This window comes from Sabethes cyaneus, chromosome 3 (assembly GCF_943734655.1).
Source record: "Sabethes cyaneus chromosome 3, idSabCyanKW18_F2, whole genome shotgun sequence".
NCBI lineage: Eukaryota > Metazoa > Arthropoda > Insecta > Diptera > Culicidae > Sabethes > Sabethes cyaneus.
The window spans coordinates 214,272,177-214,287,516 of NC_071355.1; the positions used below are offsets into that span (position 1 = coordinate 214,272,177).

At 38.8% G+C, this 15,340-nt stretch overlaps 1 protein-coding gene across 2 annotated transcripts in view; it reads right to left on the bottom strand.

The window, feature by feature from the left end:
* LOC128741279 (protein NDRG3) overlaps positions 1 to 15,340 on the bottom strand; it is a 120,380-nt gene that overhangs the window by 11,634 nt on the left and 93,406 nt on the right. For both annotated transcript variants that reach the window (XM_053836974.1, XM_053836973.1), the window contains exons 4-9: positions 8,288 to 8,481; positions 7,783 to 7,903; positions 7,522 to 7,663; positions 7,277 to 7,456; positions 951 to 1,071; positions 691 to 803 (exon numbers count right to left, since the gene is read on the bottom strand). In XM_053836974.1, coding sequence (XP_053692949.1) covers positions 691 to 803; positions 951 to 1,071; positions 7,277 to 7,456; positions 7,522 to 7,663; positions 7,783 to 7,903; positions 8,288 to 8,481 — 871 coding nt within the window. The remainder of the gene's footprint in view (positions 1 to 690; positions 804 to 950; positions 1,072 to 7,276; positions 7,457 to 7,521; positions 7,664 to 7,782; positions 7,904 to 8,287; positions 8,482 to 15,340) is intronic.

Consider the following 15,340-nt stretch of genomic DNA (forward strand, 5'->3'; position numbering starts at 1 on the left):
AGGACATTGTGGTTAATATTTTCACGGTACAACATGTAGAATTATAAAACTGCTTCACGAAAAAAACAATCTAATTAATGTTGCAGCCTGAACTAATGAGCTGTCCAAGTTCATCGATTAGCAAAGAAACATTTTTCACTTTCAATTGCGATGCGCTATTCAATCATTTCTAAGTATATCCCAGAGTTCTTTTCTACGTTGGAACTTTCCATCGTTAAGTGAAGTAAAGAAAAACTTTCTTCATTAAACGAAAAAAGTTTTTTCCTCTTTGCAACTGATAGTCTTTGTCGCAATATTCTATGCAATGTTTCTACCCATTTAATCACACTAAGAACCTGAAAGAATTGTGAGCAACTCTTTTCCTCTATTCAATTTAGCTCCTAAGATAGTAGCAATTCATCGGAAAATAATGCTTGAACATAAATAACATGCTAATGAGGTGCCTGAATCAACAGTTGGTTAACTTTCCCTTTATAGTCTAATAGTGAGGTGCAACTTGTTTTATACTGCATACTACATATGTGTTGCTGCATAATTATGGCAGTGTATAACACTAGGTCACTCATTACTGTGAACAAACATCAACCTACATGCCAGTCTTTCTTTTTACAAGAAGGAGCTTGTTGTCGGCAAGCAACTGGAGGGGAGGGGAGAGCATCAAACGTAAAAAAATCAAAGGATAATAATTACCTTCATCCAATTAGTCTTCTCCGGAACTAGCCTGCCATTGAATGTCACCGTATCGTCAATGTGGGGCGATAATGCGCCAGTAATGTTAAGAACTGGCATTTTCAGCGATGCAGCTGGAGGCACCGACGAACGGAAGTGATGCAGAGGGAGCACAGAGCAGATGAAAGTGGAGAGAAAAGAAGTCGTTAATTTTCCTGTCGTTGGCGAGCGGTCGTCCGCCGCTGCGGGGGCCAACTTTGGCTTTGGCGCACGGTACATACCTGTTTGAGGTGAGCCCGACGGTGTTCGGGCGATGTTCAGATCGGTTCGCTTGATGTATGAATCGATGAGCATGGCTAGATTGACAGGGTTTATCGACCGCTCGAAGTTGGATTTGTATAACTGGAATGAAAAATGAATAAATTAGTACGGTAGGAAAATATTGAACTTTTTGAAATCGGTTGAACATTAAGCAAGCAAACGAGTGTGAGATGTACACACGCGTAGAGAAGATTTACGGTGTGGTTAACGAATCATGTCTGTACCCATTAAGGAACTTCCTGGTTTTGGAATTGGCCGTTTCAACGATTCTAATGTCCAGCCAGTGAAGATACTGGACTGCAATGCGGGGAGAATCACACAGATGGGGAAGGCAACTGACAGAAAGCACCCAACATAGCTCTGACCATCCCAAATTTCTACCGAGCGCATCCACGTGGCCATACTTGGTAATACTGTAATTTGAAATTGAGTAGATGAGCTGATCTTATAATGGTAGCTTTAGGTAGGCCACAGGACTTTTTCATAAAGTGATAACTGTTGTACATGCTGATTGACACTGTGTACACAGATATTAAGGCCGCTTTCGACACAGTAGATCATCGAATACTCTTGCACAAGCTCTCTACACTCGGTATATCTGATAGATTAACTTCATGGTTGAGCTCATATCTAACAGACCGTACTTTACGGGTCAAGCTGGATTCCACAGTTTCACGTGCATTCAGTAATACTTCTGGTGTTCCGCAGGGCAGTAACCTGGGACCTTTGCTATTCGCCTTGTACTTTAACGACATAGCCATTCTGCTTGGTTCCGGATGCACACTGGTATATGCCGACGATCTAAAGATCTACCTCGTTGTGAAATCTATCGCTGACTGCTACCGATTGCAAGCGCTGTTGGACACCTTTACTGATTGGTGTAATAGAAACAAGCTCACAATAAGCATTGCCAAATGTGTGGTTATAACATTCCACCGATGTAATACGTCCATCTCATTTGATTACCGGATAAATGGAGCTATTCTCGGACGCGTCGATCAGATCAGCGATCTTGGAGTTCTGTTGGATAACAAGCTCATGTTCAATCAACATTATACTGCTGTCATCTCTAGGGCTTCGCAACAACTAGGGTTCATCACAAAAATTTCCCAAGACTTCCCAGATCCCCATTGCTTGAAGGCATTGTACTGCGCGTTGGAACGGCCAATACTTGAGAATGCCTGTGTCCTCTGGAATTCTCATAACCTGCGTTGGAAAGCCAGAATAGAACGTGTTCAACGAAGATTTGTTTGTATCGCCCTGAGTCATCTACCCTGGCGTCTACCAGCTATTGGATGCCAGCTTTTGGATGCCAGCTTTTGGATTTGGAGACATTAGAGAGTCGTCGAAGATTCAACGAGCAACTTTTGTGACCAAGCTGCTTAACAATGAAATAGATGCCCCGGCTCTGCTGTCCCGTATTGATATTCGTGCTTCACGTAGACAGCTTCGCTCATCAAATTTACTGACAACCAGATTCCATCAGACTATGTACGGGTTTTATGAACCACTGACGTCATGCATCCGCACCTTCAAGCTGGTCGAAGAATTATTTGACTTTGGAGACGTTTCTTCACGCGCCTTTAGTAGAAGACTGACAAGGTCTAGGATGCTGCAATAGTTTTGTTCTAGATTTAAGTTCATATTCATGTAGATAATATCAAAATTCTCAGATGAATCGACCAAAATACAAATACAAATACAATACATCACAAACGTATGTTAATTAACTAGTACTGTACTAGCTGTAACCCGCGTGCGTCGCCTCGCGTCTAATTGAGAGCGGATCAGAGGTACGCTATGTAGCTCAATGAGATGCAACTTCACTACGTTACTATTGCTTGTCTTGAATGCAATCTGGTATAATTGGTTTGAGTCTTTAGTTAATGTAGGCGATTCTTACCACGAAAAAATGGCGCCTTATCAGGGGCCTGGTTTTGGTTACAGACAAGGATGACTGTTTCGGACTATTAAATATCTCTTACTATATACGTAAGTGTTGCCAGTTTTACCTACTGGATTTAACCTACGCAATAGCTAAAGAAAGGATAAACGTAAAGCTTGGGATGTTAAGGTTTACAAAAAAGGAGAATCGTTCAAACGGAGAAGATGCAGATATAATTTTATGGAATCGGAAAGGTAAGACAGTTTACAGGGATACCTCGATATAAGACAGCCTCGTTATAAAACAACCTCGATATAAGACAATTCGATATAAAACAATTTTGTCTTATATCGAAACAAATCCATTTGACATAGCTGATAACGATACCAGAGCTGATTTTCCATTATGAAATCGGTGCCATGAAAATGTTCATTATTTCAAAATAACCCCAAAAAACTAATAGTTCAAACAATAATAAATAGTTCAAAAACCGTAAACACATAACACAGAGCAAAACTGGCGACCGCTAATGCAAATTTTGTTTGAAAAAAACATGTTTCGATATAAGACAATTTCGATATAAGACAACTTTTTGAAATTATAAATTGTCTTATATCGAGGTACACCTGTAATACAATTTTATTTTAATGCAAACTACATCATATTAAACATTTTTTTCTTTTTGTGTTTAGATTATAGATTATAGTCACTATAACAGCTTGGGTCATTCGTGGCTTCTGAGGGGTTGGGATTTAAACCCGGGTCCTCGGCGTGAGAGGCGTGAATGCTAACCACAACACCAAGACTGACCCCATATTGAACAACTATACGCAATAAAAGATGAATAATGCACCACGATATCTGCACTTCCAGCCGGTGTCCTAGAGGTCTGATACCTATGTGATGCACCCGTCTATTGAATAAACTGTCACGAGGGATAAAGCTGGTACGGCGAAATTGATTATTATTTGGCGGGATCCTAATGCTGGAAGAAGATTCTCACTACCATAGAATGCTCACAAGTGGCTCTGCTTGTTGGTCCGCCGAACCCCTTTTTGGTTCTTTTGCAACAGCATTAGTATGAAATTCATCTGACAATCAAATTTGGATCTACTATAAGTGCTCCCGCATACACTGGTAAGACCTTGAACTGGCGGTGGCTTCCCCAAATACATACTCTCACACTCTACAAAGCGGAAAGAAAAATGCGGTAGACACGTACGAAAAGAACGCTGAAACTCCGCATAAGCTTTCAACGTTTCAGAAGCTGCCGATCCACTTCTGGGACTCTCTTTTGCAATCAGTGCAAAGTCTAGGAAGTGTACAAATCTTTCTTCTCCTAGACTTCCCAAGAAAGGACTGAACATATCCCCAAATGGAATGGCAAATACTAAGGAATCATCTAGTGTCGAAAGACCGAAGACAGCTGAGCTGTTCAAGCGTCGGCCGAAACACTCTTGATTCAGGAAGCGGTGAAGGCGGAAGTAGTTTCCATCTGGTTTGTCCAAAGAACAATGAAACGGCTTGGTCTCCACATCTTCAAGATCCGGAAGGCATCGAACCGGAACGACAAATAAAACACGACGGCTAAAACTCGCGATGGTAAGCTGTACCGAGAGCGGCTGATGAAACCGAGCTGCGTTCTGATGAATGACAAGACGGATACAGAGCAGTTGGCGGGGTAGAAACTTTACGTAGCCAGATTACGATTGATCGTTCCTGGTAAGGAGGTAACGAACAAGAAAGTGGATTAGTTCTCCAAAAAATTCTTGCTTAAGCAGGCCCTCTGTGAAACGTTTTTCTTCCAGTGGTCTTACGGCAGCGAGATGCTGCCAAGACGCGTGATCGGCGTTAGACTGGTTTAATGATAACAATGATGTTTTTGTTCCAAAAGCGAGGTTGAGCAGTTATGGGTCATCTAGAAGGCCTGGTTTTGAAGAAACAATGGGTAGAAGTGCCTGTGCAGTTCTTGAAGAGAACAGATTTCACTGTATAGTCGCCTGGCAACCTTCCAAGGTGGCCGACCCAGCAGAGTCTCCCAACTTTCGCTAGGCGTACGATGGGAATCTCTCCAACTAGTGCCTGCAACTAGTGGTTCATATGCCTACGCCCCTCTTTGCTATCCGTTTGTACTCCGCCAAAAATAGTCCGCAACACCTTCTGTTGAAATACGCCAAGTGCACGTATGTCTTTCGTAAGCAAAGTTACAGTCTCAAGTCCGTAGTGGACCCCACCGGCATCAGGAATAGAGGCACCTAACGTGCTAGATGGCTCGACCAGGTTGAAGTCAACTTGCGTGTGTCGATCCGCGCAACAATTTGGCGTTGAATAGACCAGGACCGAGTACAGTGGATAGGAATTCTTAATACGACAAGAGCTACCGCGGCTGTATGCTGTCCTTACTCGATGTCGCTCATTCAAACCTAAAGCTAATGTATGGCACCTATGTTTCGGTAATCCTAGGAAAGGTTTCAAATGTTCCTGAGTGTTTATCATTGAGGATACGCCTAAGTCTATAGAAAAGTATTCTATATATAGGTTTCCATACCCCGCAGGCACCCGCACTCTGCTCTGTAAGAACTACGCTCGAATACTGAATGAGGCATTTCCATCTTCCAAAGAGCTGGCTGTGTCCACCCTCGAAGATGGTTGGGAAAGGTCGTTCATTGAAGAGGCTGTAACTGCGGCATTAGGTAAAATGCAGCAGAGTACAAAAAATGCCTGTTGGATGGGGAATGCCGACAAGCTCACAGTCGTTGGAGGAAAAGATGCACAAACATGGTTTTCATGTCAAACTGACTCGACTGTTAAGTACACTAAGATTGAATCGAGAGATGTATTCCGTGTACGTCGCGACGCCGATTCGACGCCGAGTGACCATCGACATGAAAGGCATAATTTTCAGCAAGAGTAGTAAACTCCTAGGATTTGCAAATTACTTCGAAATTAGGTATAGCCAGAACTGGCTACTGTGAATCAACGTTCCTGGCTCCCTGGTTGCAGCTCAGGAATATGAAATTGGACAACACAGAATTCATTTGGAAGGAAAGGAACAAAATTGGGCAACATCAAATGACGAAGTTAGGCCGTTATCAGTGCAAACTACACTTAATGTAGATCTAATGCATGTACACATAATGTAGAGTCAATTGAATTTTATAAAGCCCTGTCAAGTGCCGCTTTTTTTTATTGGCGCTAATCTTTCATATTGAAGATTTGTATTTTCTCCTAACACTTTTCTTAGTAAAGCTCAATCATTGAACGCAACAAATATCGCGGATGTGTTCCATTCTAATATGTGAAATTTTTATTTAAGGCAATTTTTGACAAATGTATTCATTAGCGACAACAAAATATGGTTTACCTACTAAAAATACGGTGAAAACCCGAACGTTTTTGGCATCACTAGATACTAAATGACCAGTTGGGGAAAAAATTTACCTCCCTGCATGAAGGCGAATATAAAACTTATTTAGTGATTAGAGTTTTAGCCTGCTAGTATTCTTTTATCTGTCCGTCCATAGATATGACCACTGAACTGATGACAGTATTTGTCTTTCTCAGTTTTCTACCCTTCATACAATTCATTCATAAATTGCAGTGCTGAATAATTGCTCGACTAATCTGTCAGTCAATTTTCTCGCTCTTGACTAATATTTTATATCTCAAAGGTTAGGTTTTTAACTGCCTACTTTTTAAAATCAACCAAAACCAGGCTGAAGTAAATCAATTCGGAAACTTCGGAGCAATGTTTACATTTATTGAAATTTTGTTTGCCGTTGTCGGCAGTTCAAAATCAATGAATGATTCACATTGGATTTCATTTACTATTGTCGAGAATGAATGAATGTATGCAGAGAACAACACGAACATGAACGCAAATGATTCACTCGAATCGTTGATTTCAGGTTGGCAATGCTGACTTCATTCCATCTGTAGAAACAGCAAAATATGAGCAGTATATAACAGTTTCGATCACTTAGGTAGATAATATACTATTTTTATCCTTTATGTTTTGTCTCATTTTACGCTATTTGGTTACACGGTCAAAACCGCGAAAAAAGTTTTCTTTAAAATTCAAGGTTTTGACACAAAAACCCGCCTTACGTGGTCCTTCGTCAACCATGCAAAAACCCTACAGATATTTTTGAAAATGTTTAAATTCAACTGAATTTCATTTTTTAATAAAAATAACTCAACTCTCCAGATAACCTAGGGGCACTCATTCGAATGATACGGTAGATCATTCAACTTCCAACGTGCCGTGATTAAATTCTGTGCATCTTTCTGCACTTGAATCGCTAACCGACGGTGCCAAAAAAAAACGTTTCCGTGCTTTTTCATCCATATTTCGTGTGGCTGCATCCATCATCTCGACGGCGGCGGCGCCACAATTCTTACCTGTACCAGATCTAGATTCCGCTCCTCTGGATTCCGCCCGAAGTGGTGCCACATCAGATAGTCCAGTACGCCCTGAGTCATGCCTTTGGTGCGAAGATTACGCGAATTCAGCAGTTGGTAGCCCCATTCAATCCATCCGGCCGCTGTGGAACTGCAGTTGATAAGGCATAGTGCACCGACCTGGAAACAAAAAGCTTCCGGTTATAGAACCTATCGTGAGAAGCAAACAGCATTATTATGCTCACCTTATCCGGATTTGACAGCGCAAACCTGGCCAGAATGTTGGCTCCTGCACCGACCCCAAAACCGATGATGGATTTCAGGTTGAAGTGTGACATAACAAATAGCAGCTGCGCTGCAAGTTCATCGAATGTTGGGTACACGTAGCTGGTGGGGGGATGAGTAAAGAGAAAAACACGAAAGCAAGTGCATTATTTGATGGTCTATTATCGACACGTAGGTACATCCGTACGTTCTGTTGCTCTGCATGGAACAAAGTTACTTACTCTTCCGGAAAGGTTGGTGCACCTTCCTCCTGGCCTGGAGCGTTCACGTGATACACGCAAAAGTTGTCCAACAAAGCTCGCATCGTTGGGAAATTGAAGAATCCAGCAAAGCTTGATGCATCTAAGAAAGAAGGAGGTAGAATTTACTACACAGCTTCTGTTTGAGTTGAAACGATTGTCGTTTGGAAGCGAAGTTCGTATAATAAAGGGACGCGCTGGAGAGAGACACGGCTAATCGAATTATATCGTGGAGAAGCACTCAGTAACGACTGTCAAGTGCAGCAAATGAAGCTTCACTTGTAGCGGGTTTCAAAAATGATACGGCTAAATGTTCACCTTTGTTCCATTAATGTTCCCATTCTGCTACCATTTCCGGAAAATGTAATTGCACGTTGAAATCAAATTATATTGCCCGTAAGGAAATTAATGCTTTTCGCATGACAAGATACGGCCCGAACTCAATTGCATTAGGTACCGTATTGTTCTTTTTTTTTGGTGTACTTACAATTCAATCCCAGATCGTGGTACGTTAGGATTGCCGGTTTCGTTGTATCGCCCTGCACCGCAACCAAAATGTCACCCTTGTCGGTCGGGACCCTTGCCAGGTCGCACTGGCCAACGATGGAACCGCGCTGATTCGGGTACTGCAACTGAACGGAGCGAAGCTCAATATCGTCCATGGGATCCACTGGCATGGCTCTGTTTGGGGAGAAGAGAAAAAGAGCAGCACCAAAATGGCATGTTTATAACAAATTAATAAGTCTTAAAGTATTTGGGTAAATTTATGGCCCACAGGCCTCTGTTTGCCTTCTCTGCTGTGTCGTTGAGGATAAAATATGTATGACACACTTGGGGTTTTACGAATTATTATTAAACGTTGTGCTAAATAAACATCTGCACATGATAATGTACTTTTTATTATTGTTTGTAAAATTTGGCAAAGAATCGACTGCAACTTAACTAGTTGACAATATAAGATAGCGTAATTTACTCTTAGGTCAAATCGAAAATTAATTATATAAATATTAGACACCCTATATTAGATAGTCTTACATCTAGTTTTGATCATTCCACTCTAACCATTCGTACGCACACACATACGCTCCACTCGCCGACGGTAGTTATTTTTTGTATGATTGCACTTCCTGCTTCTACCACTGAGAAGATAAACTAATATCGACTGCATTATGGTAGGAGCTGAGCAGTCTGATTCCGACCGTCGATCAGCAATCTGGTGTTTTTACCACACCGGATGTGTTTTTACTGTTCTACTTGTCTCTGACTCTCTCGCAATCAAACATGGGACTCTTACCCACACTCTCTCGGTTTGCTCTCAAGTGTTTTGACAGTTAAACTACCAGCACGCCCTATATTAGATAGTCTCACATCTAGTTTCGATCATCAACAAACGTTCCTCCACCTTTATTAATAAAAATAGTTTACGATGGACCGCGACATAGTCAGAAACAAGTAAAACAGAAAAAACTGGTTCCTGTTTCACCAAATATTTGACAAGTAGCTTGTAAAACAGGTGATTAAAGGGGACCTTATCTTCCAATGTGCTCGGAATTTGGTGAAATGAATAAGAATTAAGAGCGGGTATGGTGATTCGTAACACTGGACGGTGTCATAAAACTAGTGGTTTTTTAATGCAAACTACTGAAAAATTGCCAAATATGCCAAAATGCCAAATTTGTTATTAAGAGTACGTTTGAGTAGCAAAAGAGGTGTTTTGCTAGCATAGACATCGGTTCGATTATTGCTAGTGCAGCTGCAAACAAACGCGCGCTTGCTTGAGAGTAAATTAGTTTTTTTTTCGTTTAAGAAAACTTAGTTGAAATCTTCTTTCGAGTCATTTTTTGGACAAACGAGATAACTGTATAGGGTCTAATTCTGGGGAAGCAATTCTATGATTTGATGGTTGCAGCTTAAGAAACAGAACAAAATTGTTCGTACGAAACGGAATAACGTGATGCCATTTGATAACTTAGAATGTCAAAAACAGAGTTGTAACAGCGCTTTTGCTGTTTTAGAAAATAAAGACGTTTTACGAAATAAGGAAATTTTCAATTTCGCAGAACTTTACTTGCCATAAACCATATAATTACACGAATTTTCAGGGGTTGGAAAAGAACATTTTACGCCATTTTACCAATTTGTTTTTCGGTATTTGATGATACTCAGGTTAGAGTAGAATAAAATATTCAATCTCGGATTTTCAGGTATGCAGTCTGTACTGAGTAACTAAAATGGTACTTTGCTTTTATATCCGACGTTTCGGTGGATTCATTCCCTCTTTTTCAAGGAAACTAAAATTTTATTAGACAAAAATTCATTTTTCCCGTCTTAGAAGAATAACTTGCTTTTAACTTACAGAGGCTGTACGTTTTATTGCCTGGTGTATGTGTGTATCTACTTTGTGATCGTCCATGTAATTTACAAATGGCGTCCTCTTTATATTGCTTTGTGAAAACTTTTAATGACTGTTTTAGACTTACTTTAAATGCAGTAATATTTTTTTTATCATGTCATTTATTTGTTCAGGCTCGTATGCGGTAGCTTTAACCCAAGTAACACACAAAACAAGTTAGAAAATAATATTCGTGGAAATTAGTCGCTTAAGCGTACTATAAACGTACTTTGAAAACATATGTCGTTATTATTAAGGTTTTGAGATGTTTTGGGATAACATGAATTTATTTGACAGCTCATATCTAATGTATAATGTTTGTTTTGTCAACATGTCAACACGAAGTTTTTATTACGTCACCATTACTAAATTTAAACTACTGGAAGAACAAGTTGTAGCTTATGCTATAATAACGTTTTAAATTGGTATGAAATAACCTGATACATACTTCTTTCAATTCTTGTTTCATTAGACTTAAGTTTTTTGCGCTTTTCAGGTAATAGAGAAGTTCTGATATATGTAATATTATACTATTCGATAACAAGCTGTGTTGCTTGGGAAGGAGCCAACTTTTTTAAATGTAGTAATATGTTATCATATGTAGTAATATGTTATCATATTTTTCTGATTTTAGTTGTCCGGTAGAACGAGCTCTTGCGATAAATGTCTGTTAGTATTTCTAAAACGTTTGGATGCCGTCTGTTTTTGCTTTAGCATTATATAGTAGAATCAATTCCTACTCCCTCTCTTACTCTCTCCTTGTCCTCTCTTTTTCCCTCTCTTTGTCTCACTTTATCTCTCTTTATAATCCCCTCGTTCTCTTTCTCCCTCTATCTCATTCTATCTCTCTGTCTCTTTATCTATTCAACTCTTTCTCTCTCTCTATCCAGCTTTTTCTCTCTCTATCACTCCTCTTTTTTCTATCTCTCGCGTCTATCTCTATCCCTTTCTTTCTCTCTATTCACCTCTTTCTCTCTATATCCCCGCATTTTTGCCTCTATTCCCCTCTGTACTCCTCTTTCTCTCTCTCGCTCTTTTTCCACTTTCTCTTTCTCTCTCTTTTGCACTTTTCTCCCTTCCTTTTTTTCTCTCTACCTCATTTTTTCTTTGTCTATGTCTCGGTTTCTCTTATATTCATTCATTCACACAATTTTTATGAAGGGTTCCATATTTCACCTTTAGCAAAACCAATACCAGACATTTACTTTGTATACGCAATGCATAACGGTCTGGTCACTAAGCTACGGCACACAGTGGGACAGGTTCAAAAATAGGCGGACATCAGCTTTTGCGGAGAAACTATTAAGTTTTTCGCATTAGTGTCTTCGCAAAAGTTTCTTGGTTTTTAATTTATTTTTTTGTTAGATAAAAAAAATTTACATTAAGGGGGTGAATCAATAAATAGAAAAATTAACTTTTTTATTTTAGGTCCAAAATAAACAGTGCCTAAGGAAAAGTGGTAGAGGACATTATTTCAAGAGTATTTGGCGAAGGAAGGAAGTTTCTATCCCTTAAGGGAAAAAAGATACTGAGCTACACAATAACAAACCCCCTTAATATCAGTTTTCCTAATTTTACTTGCTTATTTCCGTTTCTACATCGTTTTGATGTTCAGTAAAATTTAAGATATAGTAAAAATACATCTTTTTGCTGAAGAGAGCGAGGCTCTAACCTTATGGGATTTTAAGCTGTTACAGTTTTTAGACAATTTTCTAGTCAATTTTAAGGTGATTTATTTCAAAAAGGCGCAAGTATGCGCAGCCAATCTCAGCGACTTTATGTGTTGCAATGTAGTGGCTTTCATTTTATGTATATGTCACGGTGGATCACGGTGGAACATTCGAGCAAACTGCGACTAAAAATATCACGTTTAACGCCTGAAAAATTACATAAAATAACATAATCGATCAATACAAATGGTATAAACCCATTTAAAATAAAAATAAATTTAATAATAAATGATTTAACAATTCAATGATCTTATATTTCTAAATAACTGTTCATTTCTTCATCGTTAGCTTCGGAGGAGTCAAGAGTACCGTTTCCCGCAAAATCTGGTTCACGCTATAACTTCAGTGCTGCTTCACTGAATGGCATTTTCTTCCGTTTTGTGTTCTTACCCACTGATGAAATTATCGGATCAGATGATAGCATTAAACGGTTAAATATATCTTGATTTGTAGATACTCTGTGAACATAAGCGTATGCAATTAGGAACAAAACACAACATATATGATGACTAATATGCACCTTGAACATTTTCGCGCTCGATTTTCCCGGAACATTTTGACGTCCTTATTCCAGCATTCTTGCGGTTCTTCTGACAAGGCACCGATAGGGAGCACTGATGCTTGGATAATATCTGCACCATGGATAAGAATTCGGTGCATACTAGCTGGCATTTTGTACCATCCGTATAATGAACCAGATTTTGCGGGAAACGGTACTCTTGACTCCTCCGAAGCTAACGATGATGAAATGAACAGTTATTTAGAAATATAACATCATTGAATTGTTAAATCATTTATTATTAAATTTATTTTTATTTTAAATGGGTTTATACCATTTGTATTGATCGATTATGTTATTTTATGTAATTTTTCAGGCGTTAAACGTGATATTTTTAGTCGCAGTTTGCTTGAATGTTCCACCGTGATCCACCGTGACATATACATAAAATGAAAGCCACTACATTGCAACACATAAAGTCGCTGAGATTGGCTGCGCATACTTGCGCCTTTTTGAAATAAATCACCATAAAATTGACTAGAAAATTGTCTAAAAACTGTAACAGCTTAAAATCCCATAAGGTTAGAGCCTCGCTCTCTTCAGCAAAAAGATGTATTTTTACTATATCTTAAATTTTACTGAACATCAAAACGATGTAGAAACGGAAATAAGCAAGTAAAATTAGGAAAACTGATATTAAGGGGGTTTGTTATTGTGTAGCTCAGTATCTTTTTTCCCTTAAGGGATAGAAACTTTCTTCCTTCACCAAATACTCTTGAAATAATGTCCTCTATCACTTTTCCTTAGGCACTGTTTATTTTGGACCTAAAATAAAAAAGTTAATTTTTCTATTTATTGATTCACCCCCTTAATGTAAATTTTTTTTATCTAACAAAAAAATAAATTAAAAACCAAGAAACTTTTGCGAAGACACTAATGCGAAAAACTTAATAGTTTCTCCGCAAAAGCTGATGTCCGCCTATTTTTGACGCCGTCCCACTGTGCGGCAGTGTGAACAAAGCAAGCAGGTAATGGTTACTCGTCGGCAGCGGACGCAGCATTAGCAATGTGCTAAAAAAATAGACTGACGAAAATGTAAGCTTTTCATTTGTTGTTTGTAATGTAAATTTGTGAAAAGAAAAGTGTGTTTTAAAATTTGTATGAATTAGTTGACCAAAAATAAAATTTTCCAGGCGTCTGACGATAGGCGAAGCATAGTAGCCAGAAACGTTACGCAGATCGAGAAAAGAAGGGTTTTATTTCACCGAAAAATATCAATGAAACATATTATCAATACCAGACATGGTCTACAACACTATTACGTAGACACAAACACAATTCCATAACAAATTAATTGGAACTAATGCTAATGGTATTCATTCGTTACCGATTTTTTACAGTGTTGCGATGGTCGCATTGAATGCCCGCAGTTGAATCTGTCACACAACCGTTCTCGTTCTAACACACTGGCAAGAGCATCTCTTTTGAAATCTCTCTCTTATTTTTTCATGCATTGTGAAGAATTTTTGCGAATGTGTATTTAGCTATCCGCAACGATCGTGGCTGTCGCTCGTTATTGCAACCCAGCAGTTGATATCTCATCACTCCTGCAACTCCAGAACCTGCACTCTTTCGCGTGTGTGTAAACGAGGGCATAAGATAAAGAAGAAAATAAGAAGTAAAGCAAAATTTGTTTTCACTTATCCCGGTGTACCGTTCGCACTGTTGACAGCTCACGAGGAGCCGCCTTCGTGAGCAGGCTGTGCAGAAAGACGCTACGAAGGTGTTTGCTCGCGAGCACCGGCTGTTGTTTGTCGTACGCTTGTGTCAGTGGCAAAAGTATTGGGCGTTATGCTTCTCACACTCGCAGGAGAACTGTTCATCTCAATTTCTTCCTCGCTAAGAAAAAATACGATGCGTCTCCATAGCACTAGTACAACCTAATCTGTTAAAAGAAATTGCATCTCAAATACAAAAAAAATTGTACCTGTGCCTCTTCAGTAAAAAATTAAAAAAAATTGAAGACACTTTGGTGTTCACATTATGAAAATATGGTGAAAGAATAATTTTTTTATTTTAGCAAATATTTTAATCTTGAGTTTCAATACAATATTTTCTTGAAATTTTCAATAAAATATCTGTTACTCGATAGCTAATTCATTGATTTTGATTCAGTGGTTCAAAGTTTATACACTGACGAACTGACATGACACTTAGAAGAAAATCCTTTAAAAACTATTGTCCTGCACATTTTGCTTGCACACTAGCACCCTCTGTTATGCATGTTGCGGAGTAGCTTGCATATGCAGGGTTCTAATGCTGTAGGGTTTTGTACATTTGAATGGTTTTATACTGAAAACTCAAAGCAACACTCGCGCGCCTGTTGCGAAATATGCTTTTTTGAAAAATGAGTGGTTTTTGATTGGACGATGGAATTATTGCGAGTGTCTCGTCTGTTTGTCTGTGGTTTAAAGTTATCCAAAAAAGTTTAATCAAAATCATGGGAACATCGCTAGATGTTTATTTCCCATAAAAAAGCTATTTCTAGGCAGTTTTTATGTAAAATTCTGCTAAATGATTTCTGATCTCTCGAACAATAAAAAATTTTGCAGTTGATCGCGAACTTGTCGTAGGCAATTCTCTGTACGCAACCAAATTGCTGTCACCAAACTATAATTTACATTTAATATAAATGTATTTAAAAAATTGCCAAATAAAGCGCTTTGGAATTTATAGTCAAAATCTGCCAATTTATCATGTCAGACAATTATGGTTGTCAATGAATTAAGTGATGCTATCAAACACAGCGAATCCGCAACGAAAATAAAATCAATAGAAACGTTTAAACATTCTAAACGACCAAACTAGATTAATTTAAGTTTTCAATCACCGAGCATGAATACCCCAAAATATACGTAG